This window comes from Stegostoma tigrinum, chromosome X (genome assembly GCF_030684315.1).
Source record: "Stegostoma tigrinum isolate sSteTig4 chromosome X, sSteTig4.hap1, whole genome shotgun sequence".
In the NCBI taxonomy this organism is placed as follows: domain Eukaryota; kingdom Metazoa; phylum Chordata; class Chondrichthyes; order Orectolobiformes; family Stegostomatidae; genus Stegostoma; species Stegostoma tigrinum.
The window spans coordinates 1,600,992-1,617,168 of record NC_081404.1 but is presented as its reverse complement, the minus strand read 5'-3'; the positions used below and the strand labels follow the sequence as shown (position 1 = coordinate 1,617,168).

The 16,177-nt window shown below is 43.8% G+C and overlaps 1 protein-coding gene across 3 annotated transcripts in view; it reads left to right on the top strand.

Annotated features, from left to right (window-relative positions):
• The first annotated feature begins 2,271 nt into the window (after positions 1–2,271).
• LOC125448316 (tumor necrosis factor receptor superfamily member 14-like) overlaps positions 2,272–16,177 on the top strand; it is a 56,703-nt gene continuing 42,797 nt past the window's right edge. For 2 of the 3 annotated variants that reach the window (XM_048523558.2, XM_048523557.2), the window contains exons 1-3: positions 2,272–2,409; positions 7,942–8,035; positions 15,754–15,879. In XM_048523558.2, coding sequence (XP_048379515.1) covers positions 2,329–2,409; positions 7,942–8,035; positions 15,754–15,879 — 301 coding nt within the window. In that variant the 5' untranslated portion in view covers positions 2,272–2,328. The remainder of the gene's footprint in view (positions 2,410–7,941; positions 8,036–15,753; positions 15,880–16,177) is intronic. The other variant, XM_059643358.1, reaches the window with a different exon arrangement.

Below are 16,177 nucleotides of genomic sequence, written 5' to 3'. Positions count from 1 at the left end.
CTGCAGGGTTCCCAAGCAAAATATGAGATGCTGTTCCTGCATCTTTCAGGCGGTGTCATTGTGGCAATGCAGGAGGCCCAGGATGGGCATGTCGCCCGAGGAGTTGGGGGGGGAAGGTGAAGTTGAAATGGTTCGCGACTGGGAGGTGTATTTGTTTTTTGCGAACTGAGCTTAGGTGTTCCGCAAAGCGATCCCCAAGCCTCCGTTTGGTTTCCCCGAAGTAGAGGAGGCCACGATAGGAACAGCGGATACAGTATATCACATTAACAGATGTGCAGGTGAACATCTGTTTGATGTGAAAAGTCTTCTTAGGGCCTGGGATCGGTGTGAGGTGTGGGGGCAGGTGTAGCACTTGCGTCAGTTGCAGGGAAAAGTGCCGGGGGTGGTGGGGTTGGAGGGGAGTGTGGAGCAGACAAGGGAGTCACGGAGAGAGTGATCCCTCCGGAAAGTAGATAAGGGCGGGGAGGGAAAATTGTCTATGGTGGTGGGGTCGGATTGCAGATGGCGAAAATGTCAGAGGATGATGCGTTGGATTTGGAGGTTGTGGGGTGGTATGTGAGGACGAGGGGGATTCTGTTTTGGTTATTATTGCGGACAGGGGGTGTGAGGGATGAGTTGTGGGAAATGTGAGAGACACGGTTGAAAGCATTTTTGATCACTGTGGAGGGGAAGTTGCAGTTTTTGAAAAAAGAGGACATCTGGGGTGTTCGGGAGTGGAATGCCTCATCTCAGGAGCAGATGCGGTGGAGGCGAAGGAATTGGGAATAGGGAATGGCATTTTTACAGGAAGGTGGGTGAGCGGAGGAATATTCTAGGTAGTTGTGGGAGTCAGTAGGCTTAAAATGGATATCAGTTTCTAGGTGGCCAGAGATGGAGACAGAGAAGTCCAGGAAGGAGAGAGAGGTGTCAGAGATGGTCCAGGCAAACTTAAGGTTGGGATGGAAGGTGCTAGTGAAGTGGATGAACTGTTTGACCTCCTCGTGAGAACAGAGCCTCCCTCTCCCAGACCTGCAAAGGACCAATGTGGACTTCACAAGCTTCAAAATCTCCCCTCCCCCGACCGCATGCCAAAAACCAGCCCAGCTAGTCCCCGCCTCCCTAACCATTCTTCCCACCTCAAGCTCCACCCCATCCCCTACCCACTAACCTCATCCCGCTGTCCCCCCCCAACCTGTCCATCTTCCCTGGACTGACCTATCCCCCCCAACTCCACACCTACATTCACCTTCACTGGCTCTAACCCCACCTCTTTGACCTGTCTCCTCTCACCCTATCTTCTCCTTTATCCATCTTCTATCCACCTCCCCCAGTCTCCCTATTTACTTCAGAATCCCCCTCCCCTCCCCCATTTCTGAAGAAGGGTCCCAACCCAAAACGTCAAGCTTTCCTGCTCCTCTGATACTGCTTGGCCTGCTGTGTTCATCCAGCCTCACACCATGTTATCTCAGATTCTCCAGCAATTGCAGTTCCTACTATCTCTGGGAAAGAACAGAATTCATATTTGACCTACACCTGAACTGGAAAAGCAGTAAAGATCATCCCCACCAGGAACAACATGACTAGCTAGTAAAATAACATCAGTAGCTTCACCAACATACACTGGAACATCAAGTAGGTCTCCAACACCACAGGTACACCATCATCTATGCATTGTGCCAACACAGCTCACCATTGAGAGCGATGAATATCATGTCAACGTGACAGAGGCACAACATCTGACCACTATAGTGTTACTGTGAACAATTTTTTTTAGAAAAGAAAGTAAACTATTGAAGACTCTTAAGATGTTCAACTGCTCAATCATCTTCACTATAGTAAAGAAAATTAAGTTATTGGTATGGAAACGTTTTTAAAAGAAACAAGCATATTACATTGTATTTATGAAGAGGTAAGAACTAATTATCATGTGGATGTACATCAATATTGAACAATGTTTCTCTCATGAAGAACTGTAGGAAACACACTCGATGAAGTTCCAACATTTCCAGTCTAAAAGTGTGATTTCAAGTTTGTGGGAAGGAATTTGGCAGCCTACTAGTGGGCTCTGGAGTAACTGGCTGTCCTGTATTTAAGGGATTGTCCCTTGTTTTGAATGCCTGTCTCTTAACAGGCAACTTTATTCCCATATCGCATGGGCAGTCTGTCAGAAAAATTAACCTGAGAGTCTCCTTTTGTATCAGAAATAACAGGAACCCTAGATGCTTGAGTCGACGTAACACACAGAGGAACCGGAAAGTTGATGGTTCCGGTCGGAGCTCTTCTAACATTGACGTCATTGTGTCACGAAATCGAGCGTGCGCAGATTTCAATGTGTTTCAGACCTTGGGTATGGTGTACCTTCCTAATTTTGAAAATACAATAGCAAAGAAAGTGACGAAAATGCTCTTTTCGTGGATTCTCGTTGTCACGGTTTGTGGTTTTTTTTCTCGCAATTCAATAAGATCGATCCCATAATACTCATTGCTTTCTGGCTGGTTTGGACTGAGTGGGGGCTAAATGGTGGCTCAGTGGTTATCACTGCAGCCTCACAGCACCAGGACCCGGGTTCGATTCCAGCCTCGGGCAGCTGTCTGTGTGGAGTTTGCACATTCTCCCCGTGTCTGCATGGGTTTCTTCCCACAGTCCAAAGGTGTGCTGACTAGGTGGATCGGCCATGTTTCATTGCCCGTAGTGTTCAGGGGTGTGTAGGTTATAGGGGGATCGGTCTGAGTGAGATGCTGCAAGAAACGGTGTGGACTTGTTGGGCTGAAGGGCCTGTTTCCACACTGTAGGGGATCTAATCTAAATCTTAAAAAAAACCCGTTAGCGTTGAAAGTTTCTGGTAGGACTTGGAACTGCCACAGGAACAGTGAAGTTTCTGTCCCGTTCACTCTGATTCGGTGCTTCTAAACTAACGTTATACGCGAAAAACTCTTCTCATTTCAAAGTTTTTTTTCTGTGTGGCTTGATGCCAGTAATAATAATTTACAGCCTCAATCTGTTTAAGATCATTGATTTTATTCTTTTATAACTTTCATAATTCGTTCAGTAGTAAGTAAAGTCAGGTCAGTTACTTTCAACTTTTTTCTCATAATTTGTAAGGTTTTTTGCGCTTTATAGTTTCAAAGGGTTCTGTAGTAACAAGGACCTGGAAGGAAAGACCCGCGATTAAGCATCTTCCAAAACGTTTACTTTAGAACCAAGTCAAGGCAGGAGAGTTCAAAACTGTGGTGTGTTCCTACTCTCTGTAAAACAGGGCCAATTTCCTGTGTCTGGGAGCAACATGTGTGCACGGAACATTTGAAATAAAGCAAATGAATTAGTCACCCAAATAGATATATCCAACGGGGTTGGCTGAGACTATGGAGACATGGCTATAGGATGACCAGGAATGGGAACTGAGCATGAGGAAGGGCAAAAAGAAAAGGTGGTGGAGTTGCCTTGCTTGTGTTTACATGCTCTTTAACAATATTGGAACAATATTAGTTCAGACAATTTAGAATTGAGAAATACCAAGGGGGTGGGGGAAACATTAGTGGGAGTGTTCTATAGACAACCAAACTGTAGTGGTGATGTTGGGAATGGCATTAAAGACGAAATCAGAGATGCCTGCAGTAAAGGAACACTTTTATTATGGGTGACTTTAATCTGCATATAGATTGGGCAAGTCAGATTAATCACAATATGGTAGAGGTTTTCTGGACCCAAAATTGAGGAACCAACTAGAAAACAGACCATCTTAAATGTGTATTGTATAATGAGAAAGGTGTAATGCCTTTGTGAGAGGCCCCTAATTACTTGTGAGCAGCCATGATATGATGGAGTTCTTCCATCAAAATGGAGAGTGAGATAGTTGATTCTGAGACTAGGGTCCTGAACCTTTCAGGGAAACTGCAATGGTATGAAGTGTGAGTTGGCTATGAAGGATTGTGAAATGTTACTGAAAGGAATGACTGGATGGGCAAATGGCAAACATTCAAAGAGCAAATGGATGGACAGCAAAAATTATTTAATCCTGTTTTGTGCAAGAATGCAGAGTTTATGAGTGAGATTAGAGATAGCATTAGGTGTATAAAAGAGGTATCCGAATTGGAATGAGAAATAGATTTGAGGAACAAAAACAAAGTTGCTGGAAATGCTGAGCAGGTCCGGCAGCATCTGTGAAAGAGAAAAGTGTTTTGGGTCCAGTGACCTTTCATCAGAATGGATGGTGGCTGGGAAAATGTTGGTTTATGTACAGAAAGTAGGGAGTAAACGATAGAGCCTACAGAAAGAAAAAACAGTTGGACAGACAAAGGAGTTGCTAATGATCAGGCATGGGAGGGTGAATAGTTAATAGGGGCTGTTAATGATTTAACAATGGGGGTGCGTAGTGGCAGGCTATGTGATAACAAGGCCTGGTGTGTGGGGTGGGGTGCTGGGACATGAGAGTTTAGGCCCTAAAATGATTGAACTCAATATTGAATCCAGAGGGCTGTTGGGTCCCTAAGCAGAAAGTGGGGTGCTCCTCCAGCTTGCGTTGAGCTTCATTGGAACACTGCAGCAAGCCAGAGACGCATGTTGGCCAGGGAACAAGGTGGTGTGTTAAAGTAGATTTGAGGCTTGGGAAGTTGGCAAAGGAGGACCAAGGGATTGGTTAAGAAAGGGAAAATCGTCTGAGAGTAAGCTCATGGGGAACATAAGAACTGACTTGTAAAAGTTGAGGTGTGTGAGGAGGAAAAAATGGAAAGTAATTTAGGTCCCTTTATGGTCAGAAATGGGGATATTTATCATGGGGAACGAAGAAATGCACAACAAACTAAATTGATACTTTGCTCTGCTTTCACAAAGAAGGGTACAATTAATGTACCAGAAATTATGGGGAATACTGGGTTTAGTGAGGGGCAGGAACTGGAGCAAATCTGTAGTGGAGAAATTGATGGAATTGAAAGCTGATAAATCCCCAGATTATCCCCATGATAATCTACATCCCAGAGTTCTTAAGGAATAGACTCTAGAAATAGTGGATGCATCGGTGATCATCTTCCAAGATTCTTTAGACTCTGGAACAGTTCCTGCACTTCTGGGGGGTAGTTTATGTAACCCCACTATTTTAAAAGGGGAGGTTGAGGGAAAACCAGAGAATTATAGACCAATGAGTCTGAAATCAGTAGTGATGAAGGTGCTAGAGTCCATTATCAAGGATTTTTATAGCAGAGGACTTAGTGGTAGAATCAGACACAACCAGCATGGATTTACAAAAGGGAACTCATGCTTGACAAATTTATTGGAATTCTTCAAGGATATAACTATCAGAGTTGATTGGGGGCACCAGTGGATGTGGTTTATTTGGACTTTCAGAAGACTTTCAACAAAGTCTTTCCCACATCAGATTAATGTGTAAAATTAAAGTGCATGGAATTGTGGGTAGTGTATTGAGATGGATAGAAAATTGGTTAGCTGACAGGAAAAGAGTAGGAACAAATCGTCGCATCCTTGTCAGCACAAAGCTGAATGGCAGGTGGCGACCAATGGGGTGTTGCATCAATACCAGGACCCTTGCTCTTTGCAATATATTAATGATTTTAGATGAGGGAAATCAATGAAATATCTCAATTTGATTGCTCACCTTTCCACCCAGCTTTGTGCTGAGGAGGATGCGACGATGTTGCATTGTGACTTGGACAGACTAAGTAAGTAGTCAAATGCCTGTAGATGCAGTATAATGTGGGTAAATGTGAGGTTATAGAACATAGAACATCACAGCACAGTACAGGCCCTTCGGCCTTCGATGTTGTGCTGACCTGCCATACCAATCTCAAGCCCATCTAACCTACACTATTCCATGTATATCCATATGCTTGCCCAATGACGACTCAAATGTACTTAAAGTTGGCGAATCTACTACCGTTGCAGGCAAAGCATTCCATTCCCTTACTACTCTCGGAGTAAAGAAACTACCTCTGACATCTGTCCTATATCTTTCACCCCTCAGTTTAAAGCTATGCCCCCTCGTGCTCGCCATCACCATCCTAGGAAAAAGGCTCTCCCTTTCCACCCTATCTAACCCTCTGATTATTTTATATGTCTCAATTAAGCCACCTCTCAACCTTCTTCTCTCTAACGAAAACAGCCTCAAGTCCCTCAGCCTTTCCTCGTAAGACCTTCCCTCCATACCAGGCAACATCCTAGTAAATCTCCTCTGCACCCTTTCCAAAGCTTCCACATCCTTCTTATAATGCGGTGACCAGAACTGTACGCAATACTCCAAGTGCAGCTGCACCAGAGTTTTGTACAGCTTCACCATAACCTCTTGGTTCCGGAACTCGATCCCTCTATTAATAAAAGCTAAAACACTGTATGCCTTCTTAACAACCCTGTCAACCTGGGTGGCAACTTTTAAGGATCTGTGTACATGGACACTGAGATCTCTCTGCTCATCTACACTGCTAAGAATCTTACCATTAGCCCAGTACTTTGCATTCCGGTTACTATCCACTGGTAACAAATAGGAAGGCAAGTTATTATTTAAATGGCTGCAAACTGAGTGGGGGAAATGTTTAACGAGACCTGAGTCCTTGTGCACCAGTCACCGTCATACATCATGGGAACAGATCCTTTGGTCCAACTAGTCCACACTAACCATGTTTCCAAATTAGACGAGTCATACTTGCCTGTGCTTGGCCCATATCCCGCCAAGCCTTTCCTATTTGTGGATCTGTCTGTTTGTCTTTTAAATGTAACTGTACCTGCATCTACCACTTCCTTTGGCAGTTCATTCCACACATGTACCACCCTTTTTAAAAAAAATCTTACCCCTCATGTCCTTTTCAAAACTTTCTTTTCTCACTTTAAAAATATGCCCTGTCGTCTTGAACCCTCGCCCACCCCATCCTGGTAAAAGATCCTTGCTATTCACTTTATCTATGCCCTTCATAATTTTATAAACCTCAAACCTTGTTGTCCCTCAATCTCCTATGTTCTATTGAAAAAAACAAGCCCCAGCCTATCCAGCCTCTTCTTTATAACCCAAGCCCTCCAGTCCCAGCAACATCTTGATAAGTCTTTTCTGAACCCTCTCCAATTTTTAGTAATATCCTCCCTATGGCAGGATGTCACTGAAAGTAAGCATGCAGGTGCAGCAGGCAGTAAAGAAAGCAAACTGTATGTTGGCCTTCATATCAAGAGGATTTGAGTACAGGAACGTAGATGCCTTGCTGTAATTATACAGGGCATTGGTGAGAACACAACTGCAAGTTGATTCCTGGGTTGCCAGGACTGATGTATGAGGAGCAATTGAGTCAATTAGGACTGTATTCACTGGAGTTTAGTAGAATGAGGGGGGAATCTCATACAAACTTTTAAAATGTTAACAGGACTAGGCAGGTTAGTTCAGATACAGGAAGGATGATCTTGATAGTGGGAAACCACACAACCAGGATTCATACCTTAGGGATAAGAGGCAAACCTCCATGGACTGATGAGAAATTTCTTCACCCAAGAGTGTTGTGTGCCTGTGGCAGAGGCCAAAACATTGTTTCCAACGAGATAAATATAGCTTTTGTGGCAAAAGGGATATGGGGAGGAGGGTGGGACTAGGGTGTTGAGCTCTGATCATCCAAAATTATATGAATGGCAGAGCAAACTCGAGTTGATTGGCCTAATCTTGTTCCTACATTCTATGCTTATATCATAATTGAATATTGTGTTCTTGGAAAATAAATGTCAGCTGCATAATTTACGATCTGTGCTCCCTGTCTCATAATGTAGGGAGTGAGGAGGAGAGTGGGATTGGACTTGGTGGGATAGTAATAGCTATGAATAATTGAGTGGGGAGTGGCATATCATGGGATCATCCATGACTGAACACTTTGTGACCCTGGGCTGCAGTGTCACCCCACTATATGATCATGCTGCACTTGTAATTTTAGCATGAATATCAGGGTGAAATGTTCATCGGTTGTTTTTAATTAACCTGTACAGGTTGCAAGGTATGTAATGTGCTCCAGCCATCACATTCGGTGTGGTGAAAAGGAGTATGAACATCAGGGCATCTGCTGTCCAATGTGTAAGCCTGGTAAGTTTATGTTCTTGAATCTGTCTCATGGGGTGAGATTGGCCTCTCTGAGTTCTGTATGGCATTTGTTTATCATCGCAGGCAGTCACTTATGTCGGATTATTTTCTGTTGAATTGGCTGGGAATGTTTGCTTTGCATTCGCAGGTGATAATGATTCCTTACAGTCTCTCAGTGAGGGAAGCTGCTGGTGGAGGTGGTACTGGTGGTTTGTTCTTTTGAAAGAAAGCTGCTTGAGCCACTTTCTGGCTGTCTCACCAGACTCACTCAGTGGCTCCTCTTGTTGATTGGAAGGCCTTTTAATGATGAGCCAATTTGGTCATGATTAGGCATCTGCTTTTTTTGTGCTAATATTAATAGGAGAATTATATGGAGGCTTTATTTCATTTTGGCTCTTGTGTGAATGGATTCCTGGCTCAGCTCTGAGTAGGATACCTGTTTGGGAAGTCTCAAGTTGGGCATTCTGATGACCTTTCCTGCCCATATCAGCTAATGTGAGATTATCAGGGCCTCTATCTGACATGCCTGTGCCTTGAATGTCCATTTTTTTGGCCTCCCACTTGATTTGCAAGTTTTCCATTGATTTGCTGATTTGCTCATTTGCCCTTGAAATTCCTTAAGTTTGGTGTCATTTGACAGACCAGAAGCCCAGTCATGGCTGTTGGTTCCTTTCTTAGGAGTGATTTATATATAATTTCTCAAAAATGGTGAAATCTTAGTTTTTGAGTACTATTAATGAAGTTTTCATTTGTGCACGGAGAGGCAGGTAACACTAGCAGGGTGGCTTGCTGCTGTAATAGAAATCAACTGTGATATTCAGTGCTCCTGGGAATGCCATTCCAGCTCACCGTGAATGATTCTGAATCTGCATCATCTTGATCCCAAAGAGGCCCTGCCTAAACACCCAGAAGAGTAGTCACTAATCACTAGATAGTACAGTAATAATGTCACTAGACTGGTAATATGTTGCCCTGGGGATAAGTTCAAATCCTACCCAGAACATGGGAAATTTAAGTTTAATTAAATGTATCTAGCATTGATAATAGTCAAGAAACAAGTGGATCCTCCTAACACTCCATCTAGTTTATTAGTGCTCTTCAGGGAGGAAAATCTTCTATCCTTACCTGGTCTGGCCTCCAGACTGTCAATAATGTGGTTGGCTCTGAAATGGCCCAACAAGCCAGTCAGCTGTACAAAATCACTACAGAAAAATTGAGAATAAAGCCAAGTGGACCAGCTGGAAATGGCAATTGCAGAAACAACCTGCAAAGCCCTCGATACTAACATCTGGGGGCCTGTGCTATAATTAGCTTGTTGCATGGACTGGTCCAGCAACAACCTGACATTATCTGCAAGGTATGATTCGGTAAGTATGAGTATGTCTGAGACACCATTATTGCCATCCCTGGACATGTCCTGTCCCACCAGCAGGACTGATCCAGAAGAGGGGGGTAGTGCAGTGGTATAGAGTTGCTCTGACTGCAGACCCTGTGAAGTCTCATGGCTTCAGGTTAAACATGGGCAAGGAAACCTAAAACCTCCTGCTGATTACCACATACCACCATCCCTCGGCTGATGAATCATGTTCTTCCATGTCGAAGGAAAAAGGGTGGTGTGTACACAGCATGGAAACAGACCCTTCATTTGGAGGAAGCACAGGGTGGCAAGAGTGTAAGATGTTCTCTGGGTGTGGAATTTAAATGTCCACTACCAAGACTGGCTTGGCAGCAACTGACCAACCTCGCCACGTCCTAAAAGACATGGCCGCTAGACTTGTGTTCTCCAAGAGGAGAAAAACATGCTGGACCTCCTCACCAATCTGCTGACTGCAGATGCTTCTATCCATGACAGTATCAGTAAGAGACTGCCGTGCGGTCCTTGTGGAAATGAAGACCAGTCTTCATGAGGATACCCTCCATCATGGTGTCTGGCACTATCAGATGGAGTTTAATTTAGATAAATGTGAGATGCTGCATTTTGGAAAGGTAAATCAGGGCAGTACTTGTACACTTAATGTTAAGGGCCTGGGGAAGCATTGCAGAACAGACCTTGGGGAGCAGATTCATAGTTCCTCGAAAGTGGAGTTGCAGATAGCTAGGCCAGTGAAAGTGGTGTTTGGCATGCTTGCCTTTATTGGTCAGTGCTTTGCTTTGAGTTGGGAGGTCATGTTACAGCTGTACGGGACATTGGTTAGACCACTTCTGGAATACTGCATGCAATTCTGGTTCCCTGCTATAGGAAGGATGTTGTGAAACTTGGAAGGGTTCAGAAAAGATATTACTTTTCTGGAGGATGAATAGACCAGGACTATTTTCCATGGAGTGTCAGAGACTGAGGGCTGACCTTTAGAGGTTAATAAAATCATGAGGGGCATGAATAGGGTAAATAGACAAGGCCATTTTCCTCCGTGGTGGAGGGGGGGGGGTGGGGTGGGGTGGAGGAGACAAAGAGGAGTCCAAAACTAGAGGGCTTATGTTTTAAGGTAAGAGGGGAAAGGTCTTAAAAGGGACTACTTCTTTCAGAGGGTGGTGTGTGCAAGGAATGAGCTGCCAGAGGAAGTGGTGGAGGCTGGTACAATTACAACATTTAAAAGGCATCTGGATGGATATATGAATAGGAAGGGTTGAAGAGGATATGGGCCAAATACTGGCAAATGGGACGAGACTTAAGATATCTGGTTGGCATGGATGAGTTGAACGGAAGGGTCTGTTTCCATGCTGCGTACACACCACCCTTTTTCCTTTCAAGGAAAAATTTTCCCTTGGGTCCCTCGTTTTAAAAATCTTTCTCCCCTCACCTTAAACCTATGCCCCTCTAGTTTTGGGCTCCCCCACCTTGGGGAAAAGACCTTGGCTATTTACCCTACCCATGTTGCTCATGATTTTATTACCATCTATAAGGTCACCCCCTCAGCCTCCAATGCGCCAGGGAAAATAGCAGCAGCCTGCTCAACCTTGCCCTATATCACAAACCCTCCAACCCCAGCAACCTCCTTGTAATCTTTTCCAAACCCTCTCAAGTTTCACAACTTGCTTCCTATGGCAGGACAATGCTGTATCAAATATACAGCCAATTACCACCCCATCAGTCTACTTAGTCATTAGTGATGTGATGGAAGGGGTTGTTGACAATGCTATCAAGTGGCACCTGCTCACAGTTTGGGTTCTGCCAGAGCCACTCAGCTGCTGACCTGACTACATTCTTGGTTCAAGCAAGGACAAATAGCTGAACTCTCAAAGCTGAAGTGTCAGTGATGCTTTCGACATCAAGGCTGCATTGTGTGTGGGGCATCAAGGAGCCCTAGTAAAAATGGAATCGGTGGGAATCTTGGGCAAGACCTTGCATTGGTTGGAGTCATACCTAACAAAGAATGCTTCCAGCTCCAGGACATCACTGCAGGAGTTCCTCAGGACAGTATCCTGGGCCCAACAGTCTTCAGCTGCTTCTTCAATGAGCTTCTTGCCATCATAAAGTCAGAGTGGGGATGTTCACTGATGACTGAAAATGAGATCAGAAGACTTAGGAGCCCTAGTTGGGCCACTTGGTCTCTTGCCCATTTCAATGACTGTCTTAACTTCCTTGTCTGTCAAAAATCTGTCTAATTCAGACTTGATTGAATTCAGTCATCCAACCTGTGTTCTGGGGGAAGAGAATTCCATTGATCGATGACCATCTGAGCAAAAATAGCATTGGTCTGAAAAGTGAGACCTCATGTTCTTAAATTTTGTCCCCTATTCTTTTCTACAAAAGGGAAACATCCTTTCTCAGAATCCACTCTGCCAAGTTCCCTTAAGATTATATATTTCAATAAGATCATCCCTCGTTCTTCTAAATTCCAATGGATACCGTCCCCAATCTATTCAATCTTCCCTCAGATTAAGTCTTTCATCTCAGGAGTGAATTGAGTAAACCTTTTCCAATTAGTTTTGAGCACATTTTTATCCTTCAAATAAACTTCTCAAAACTGTACTCAAGGTGTGGTCTGGACAGTTGCAGTAAAGCTTCCCTGCTTTTATATTCTATTCCCCTTCCAGTAAACACTAACGTTTCACTTGCCTTCCTCATTATTACTATACCTGCAAACCAGCTTTGAGATTCACGTCCCTATAACCTCAGTTCTACAATCCCTCTCTATTTAAGTATACTGCCTTTCATAGATCATAGAATCCCTACAGTGTGGAATAAGGCCCTTTGGCCTAACAAGTCCACACAACCTCAAAGCATCCCACCTAACCTACGCATCGCTGAACACTATGGACAATTTAGCATGGCCAATCCATCCTAGCCATACTACTGTCTTGGACTGTGGGAGGAAACCCATGCAGACACTGAGAATGTGCAAACTCCACAGTCACCCTAGGGTGGGATTGAACCCATGTCCCTGGCGCTGTGAGGCAGTAGTGCTAACAACTGAGCCACTGTGCTGCCTGCTTCCTTCCTGCTAAAGTGGACAAATTTACATTTTCCACCCCCACCCCCACCAATGTCCTGCCTGCCAGATTTTTTTGCCCACTAAATCAACTTATCAATAATCACCTGGCACAGTTTCTGCTTCTGCTGGGCAACATTCTTTAATTTCTTACCAACATATGGCACTATTTGGCACCATTCACAACCCCTGATAGTGAAATAGTCCATACCCATCTACAGCAAAAATCTGGGTGATATCCAGGCTTACTTGATTAAATAGCAAGTAACATTCACACCACACAAGTGTCAGACAAGTAACACTTACTGTTCGATTAGAGAATGGCATTAAAATTGCTGACTTCCCCCACCGTCAACATCCTGGGGATCACCAACTGGAAACCGAACTGGACTGGCCATGTAAATATTGTGGCTGCAAGAGCTGATTGTGACAACAGTAACTTGCTTCCTGTCTCTGCAAAGCCTGCCCACCATCTAACAGGCACAGGTGAGGAGAATAATGGAATACTCTCCACTTACCCAGAGGAGTGCAGTTCCAATTCAAGGATTCAACACAATTCAGGTTAAATCGGTACACTTGATTTGCAACTCTCCTTCAAAATCCACACCCTCTTCCACTGACACTCATTGCTGCTACTGTGCATCAAGAAATTCAAAGAATCTTTGGGTAGTACTTTCCAGACCCACGAAAGTACAATTGTATATGATACATGGGAATACAACCACTGACAAGCTCCCCTCCAAGCCACTCATCCGTCCTGACTTGAAAATATAATCGCTGTTCCTTAAGTATTGCTGGCTTAAAATCCTGGAATTCCTTCCTTAACAGTGCTGTGGATGTAACTGTCAGTTTAAAAAGACACCACCACCTTCAAGAGCAACTAGGGAGCAACAATAAATGCTTGCCCAGTCAGTGATGCCCACATCCTGTGATTAAATGATGAAAGCCACCTAATTGTTCATAGTCATACAGCATAGAAACAGGCCCTTCGGCTCACCCCAAGCTACCCTAATCCTGTTTACCTGCACTTGGTCATGGCTGACTATGCCTAGCGTTTTAAGTGCTTAAATGTTGAGAGTACCTGCCTCCACCACTCCCTAAGGCAGAGTGTTCCATATTTCGACTATCCTCTAGGTGCTTTTTTTAAAAAACAAAAAATCCTTTGGTTCCTCTAAACTTTCTCCTCACCTTAAATATATGCCCTCTGGTTTTAGGTATGTCTACCATGGGGAGAAAAGAGATTCTCATGATCAACCTGGGCCTGTGCCTCAATCAGATTCCTCCTTGGCCCTCTAAGCTGCAAGAAAAACAAACCTAGCGTTCCCGGTGTCTCATCATAACTAAGACTGATCATCCCAGGCAACATCCTGAAGAAGCTTCTCTGCAACCCATCCAGTGCAATCATGTTCTTTTGATACTGTAGTGATCAGAATTGCACACAGTATTCCATCTATGGTCTAACCAAAGTTGCAACAAGACTTTCTTGTTCCTATAATCTGCGCTGCAGCTAATGAAGACAAGTATCCTGTATGCGGTCTTCACCACCCTCACCACCTGTGCTGACAGCTTGGGGAATCTATGGATTTGTATGCCAAAGTCTTTGTTCCTCAGTACTCCCTAGGGACCTAGCAGTCATTGTGTATATCCCTCCATTATTAACCTTCCAAAATGCACCACCCCTTACTTATTGGGATTAAATTCCACCAGCCATTGTTCTGCCCATTTACTAACTGATATCTGAATGTAACCTGAGACCATCCTTCTCACTATTAATAATGCCACCAATTTTTTTTCCACCCCCATCAATAAACTTACTAATTATACTTATCACATACATTAACAACTTGAATGTAAATAACCAGTTGCAAGGGCCCCAAAACCAGTTCTTGTGGCACAGGTTTCCATTCATAAAAACAACCCTCACCATCACCCTTTGCCTCCTTTTTGCAAGCTAATTTTGGATCCAGTTTGCCAACTTGCCTCGGATCCCATGAGCTCTTGTCTACTGGATGTACCTTCCATGTGGGATCTCATGGGAGGCCACGTGAACCACATTAACTGCATGACCATCATCAATATATACAGTCACTTTTTTATAAAGACCCTATTAAGTTAGTCAGTCAGGATCTCCTTTTAACAAATCTATGCTGACTCACTGATCAATCCCTGTCTTTTCAAGTGTTCACTAATCCTGTCCTTCAGAACTTTTTACTGACCTCAGACTAACTGGTCTGTAATTACCTGGGCTATGATAACAAAGTGTAGAGCTGGATGAAAACAGCAGGCCAAGCAGCATCTTAGGAGCACAAAAGCTGACATTTCGGGCCTAGAGACCCTTCATCAGAAATGGGGTAGGGGGTAGAGGGTTCTGAAATAAATAGGGAGAGAGGGGGAGGCAGATTAAGATGGATAGAGGAGAAGATGGGTGGAGAGGAGACAGACAAGTTAAAGGGGCGGTTTCATACAAAATTACCTGGCCTATCCCTGCTGCCCTTGGACAAAGGAAACATATTAGCTGTTGTTGAGTCATCTAGCACTTCACCTGTAGCCAATGAAATATTAAACATCTGCAGTAATCCCCTTCCCTTGCCTCCCATAGCAGCCTGGGATACATCTCTCAAGCCCTGGGGGTTTGTGCATCTTTATGCCTGTTAAAACATAATATTATTTTTAGATAACAAAGGTGCAGAGCTGGATGATCACAGCAGGCCACGCGGCATCAGAGGAGCAGGACAGCTGACGCTATGGGCCTCTAGGCCCGAGACATCGGCCTTCCTGCTCCTCTGAAGCTGCTTGGCCTACTGTGTTCGTGCAGCTCTGCATTCTCCTGCATCTGCAGATCCTCCTATCTCTGAAATAATATTATTCTTAACATGTTCTAGACATTCACTGACTACAATGTCTTTCGCCTTGATTTTAAGTGAGAAATAGTCATTTAAGACTATCCTCCAGGCCCAAGCACAGATTGCCTTTTGGTACCAAATAGGCCCCACTATTTCCTGGTAACCCTCTTGCTCTTAATGTACTTAAAGTTACTTGGGGTTTTCTTTAATCCTGTCTGCCAGAATTTGGCCACTCCTTTCTCAGTGTCCAGTAAACCAGTCAGTTAAAATACAATACAATTCCAAGCAAAGCTTTTAAAAAGAATTCTTACAGTTAGGGCCACTTATACTTTCTACCTGATGCCCTTTGCTGTCAATCCTACAGATATGCAACACTTTGAGAGTTTCTTTTGTAGAACATTCCTTTTGTTGGAGCTTAATAGTTTGTTCTCTTATTTGTCTTTCTTAGGTCACCGAGTAAGGGGACATTGCACACAGAGTAGTGGCACGGAATGCTATCCGTGTACTGACAAAACCTTTCATGCTGATTTCAATGGAGATGATGATTGTAAGTCATGCAGGTCTTGTGGAGAAGGTGAGTGAATGAAAATGGGGAAACACCAGAAGTGTTCAGCATAATTTTCTATATTAATCTATTTCTGGTCCAATAAAACAGGAGAAAGTGCTGAATCTGATTCTGGGAAATGAGGTAGTTCAAGTAGGTGAATACTTAAGAGGCAAAATATCATACTATCATAGTTTTTAGGTTGATTTATGGAAAAGGAGAAGGAATAATCAGGAGTCAAGCTAGGTCATTGGAGAAGGGCCAATTTCAACGGATTGAGAACAGATCTAATTAGATACGTTCAAGGATATTGAGGGAAGTAATGAAG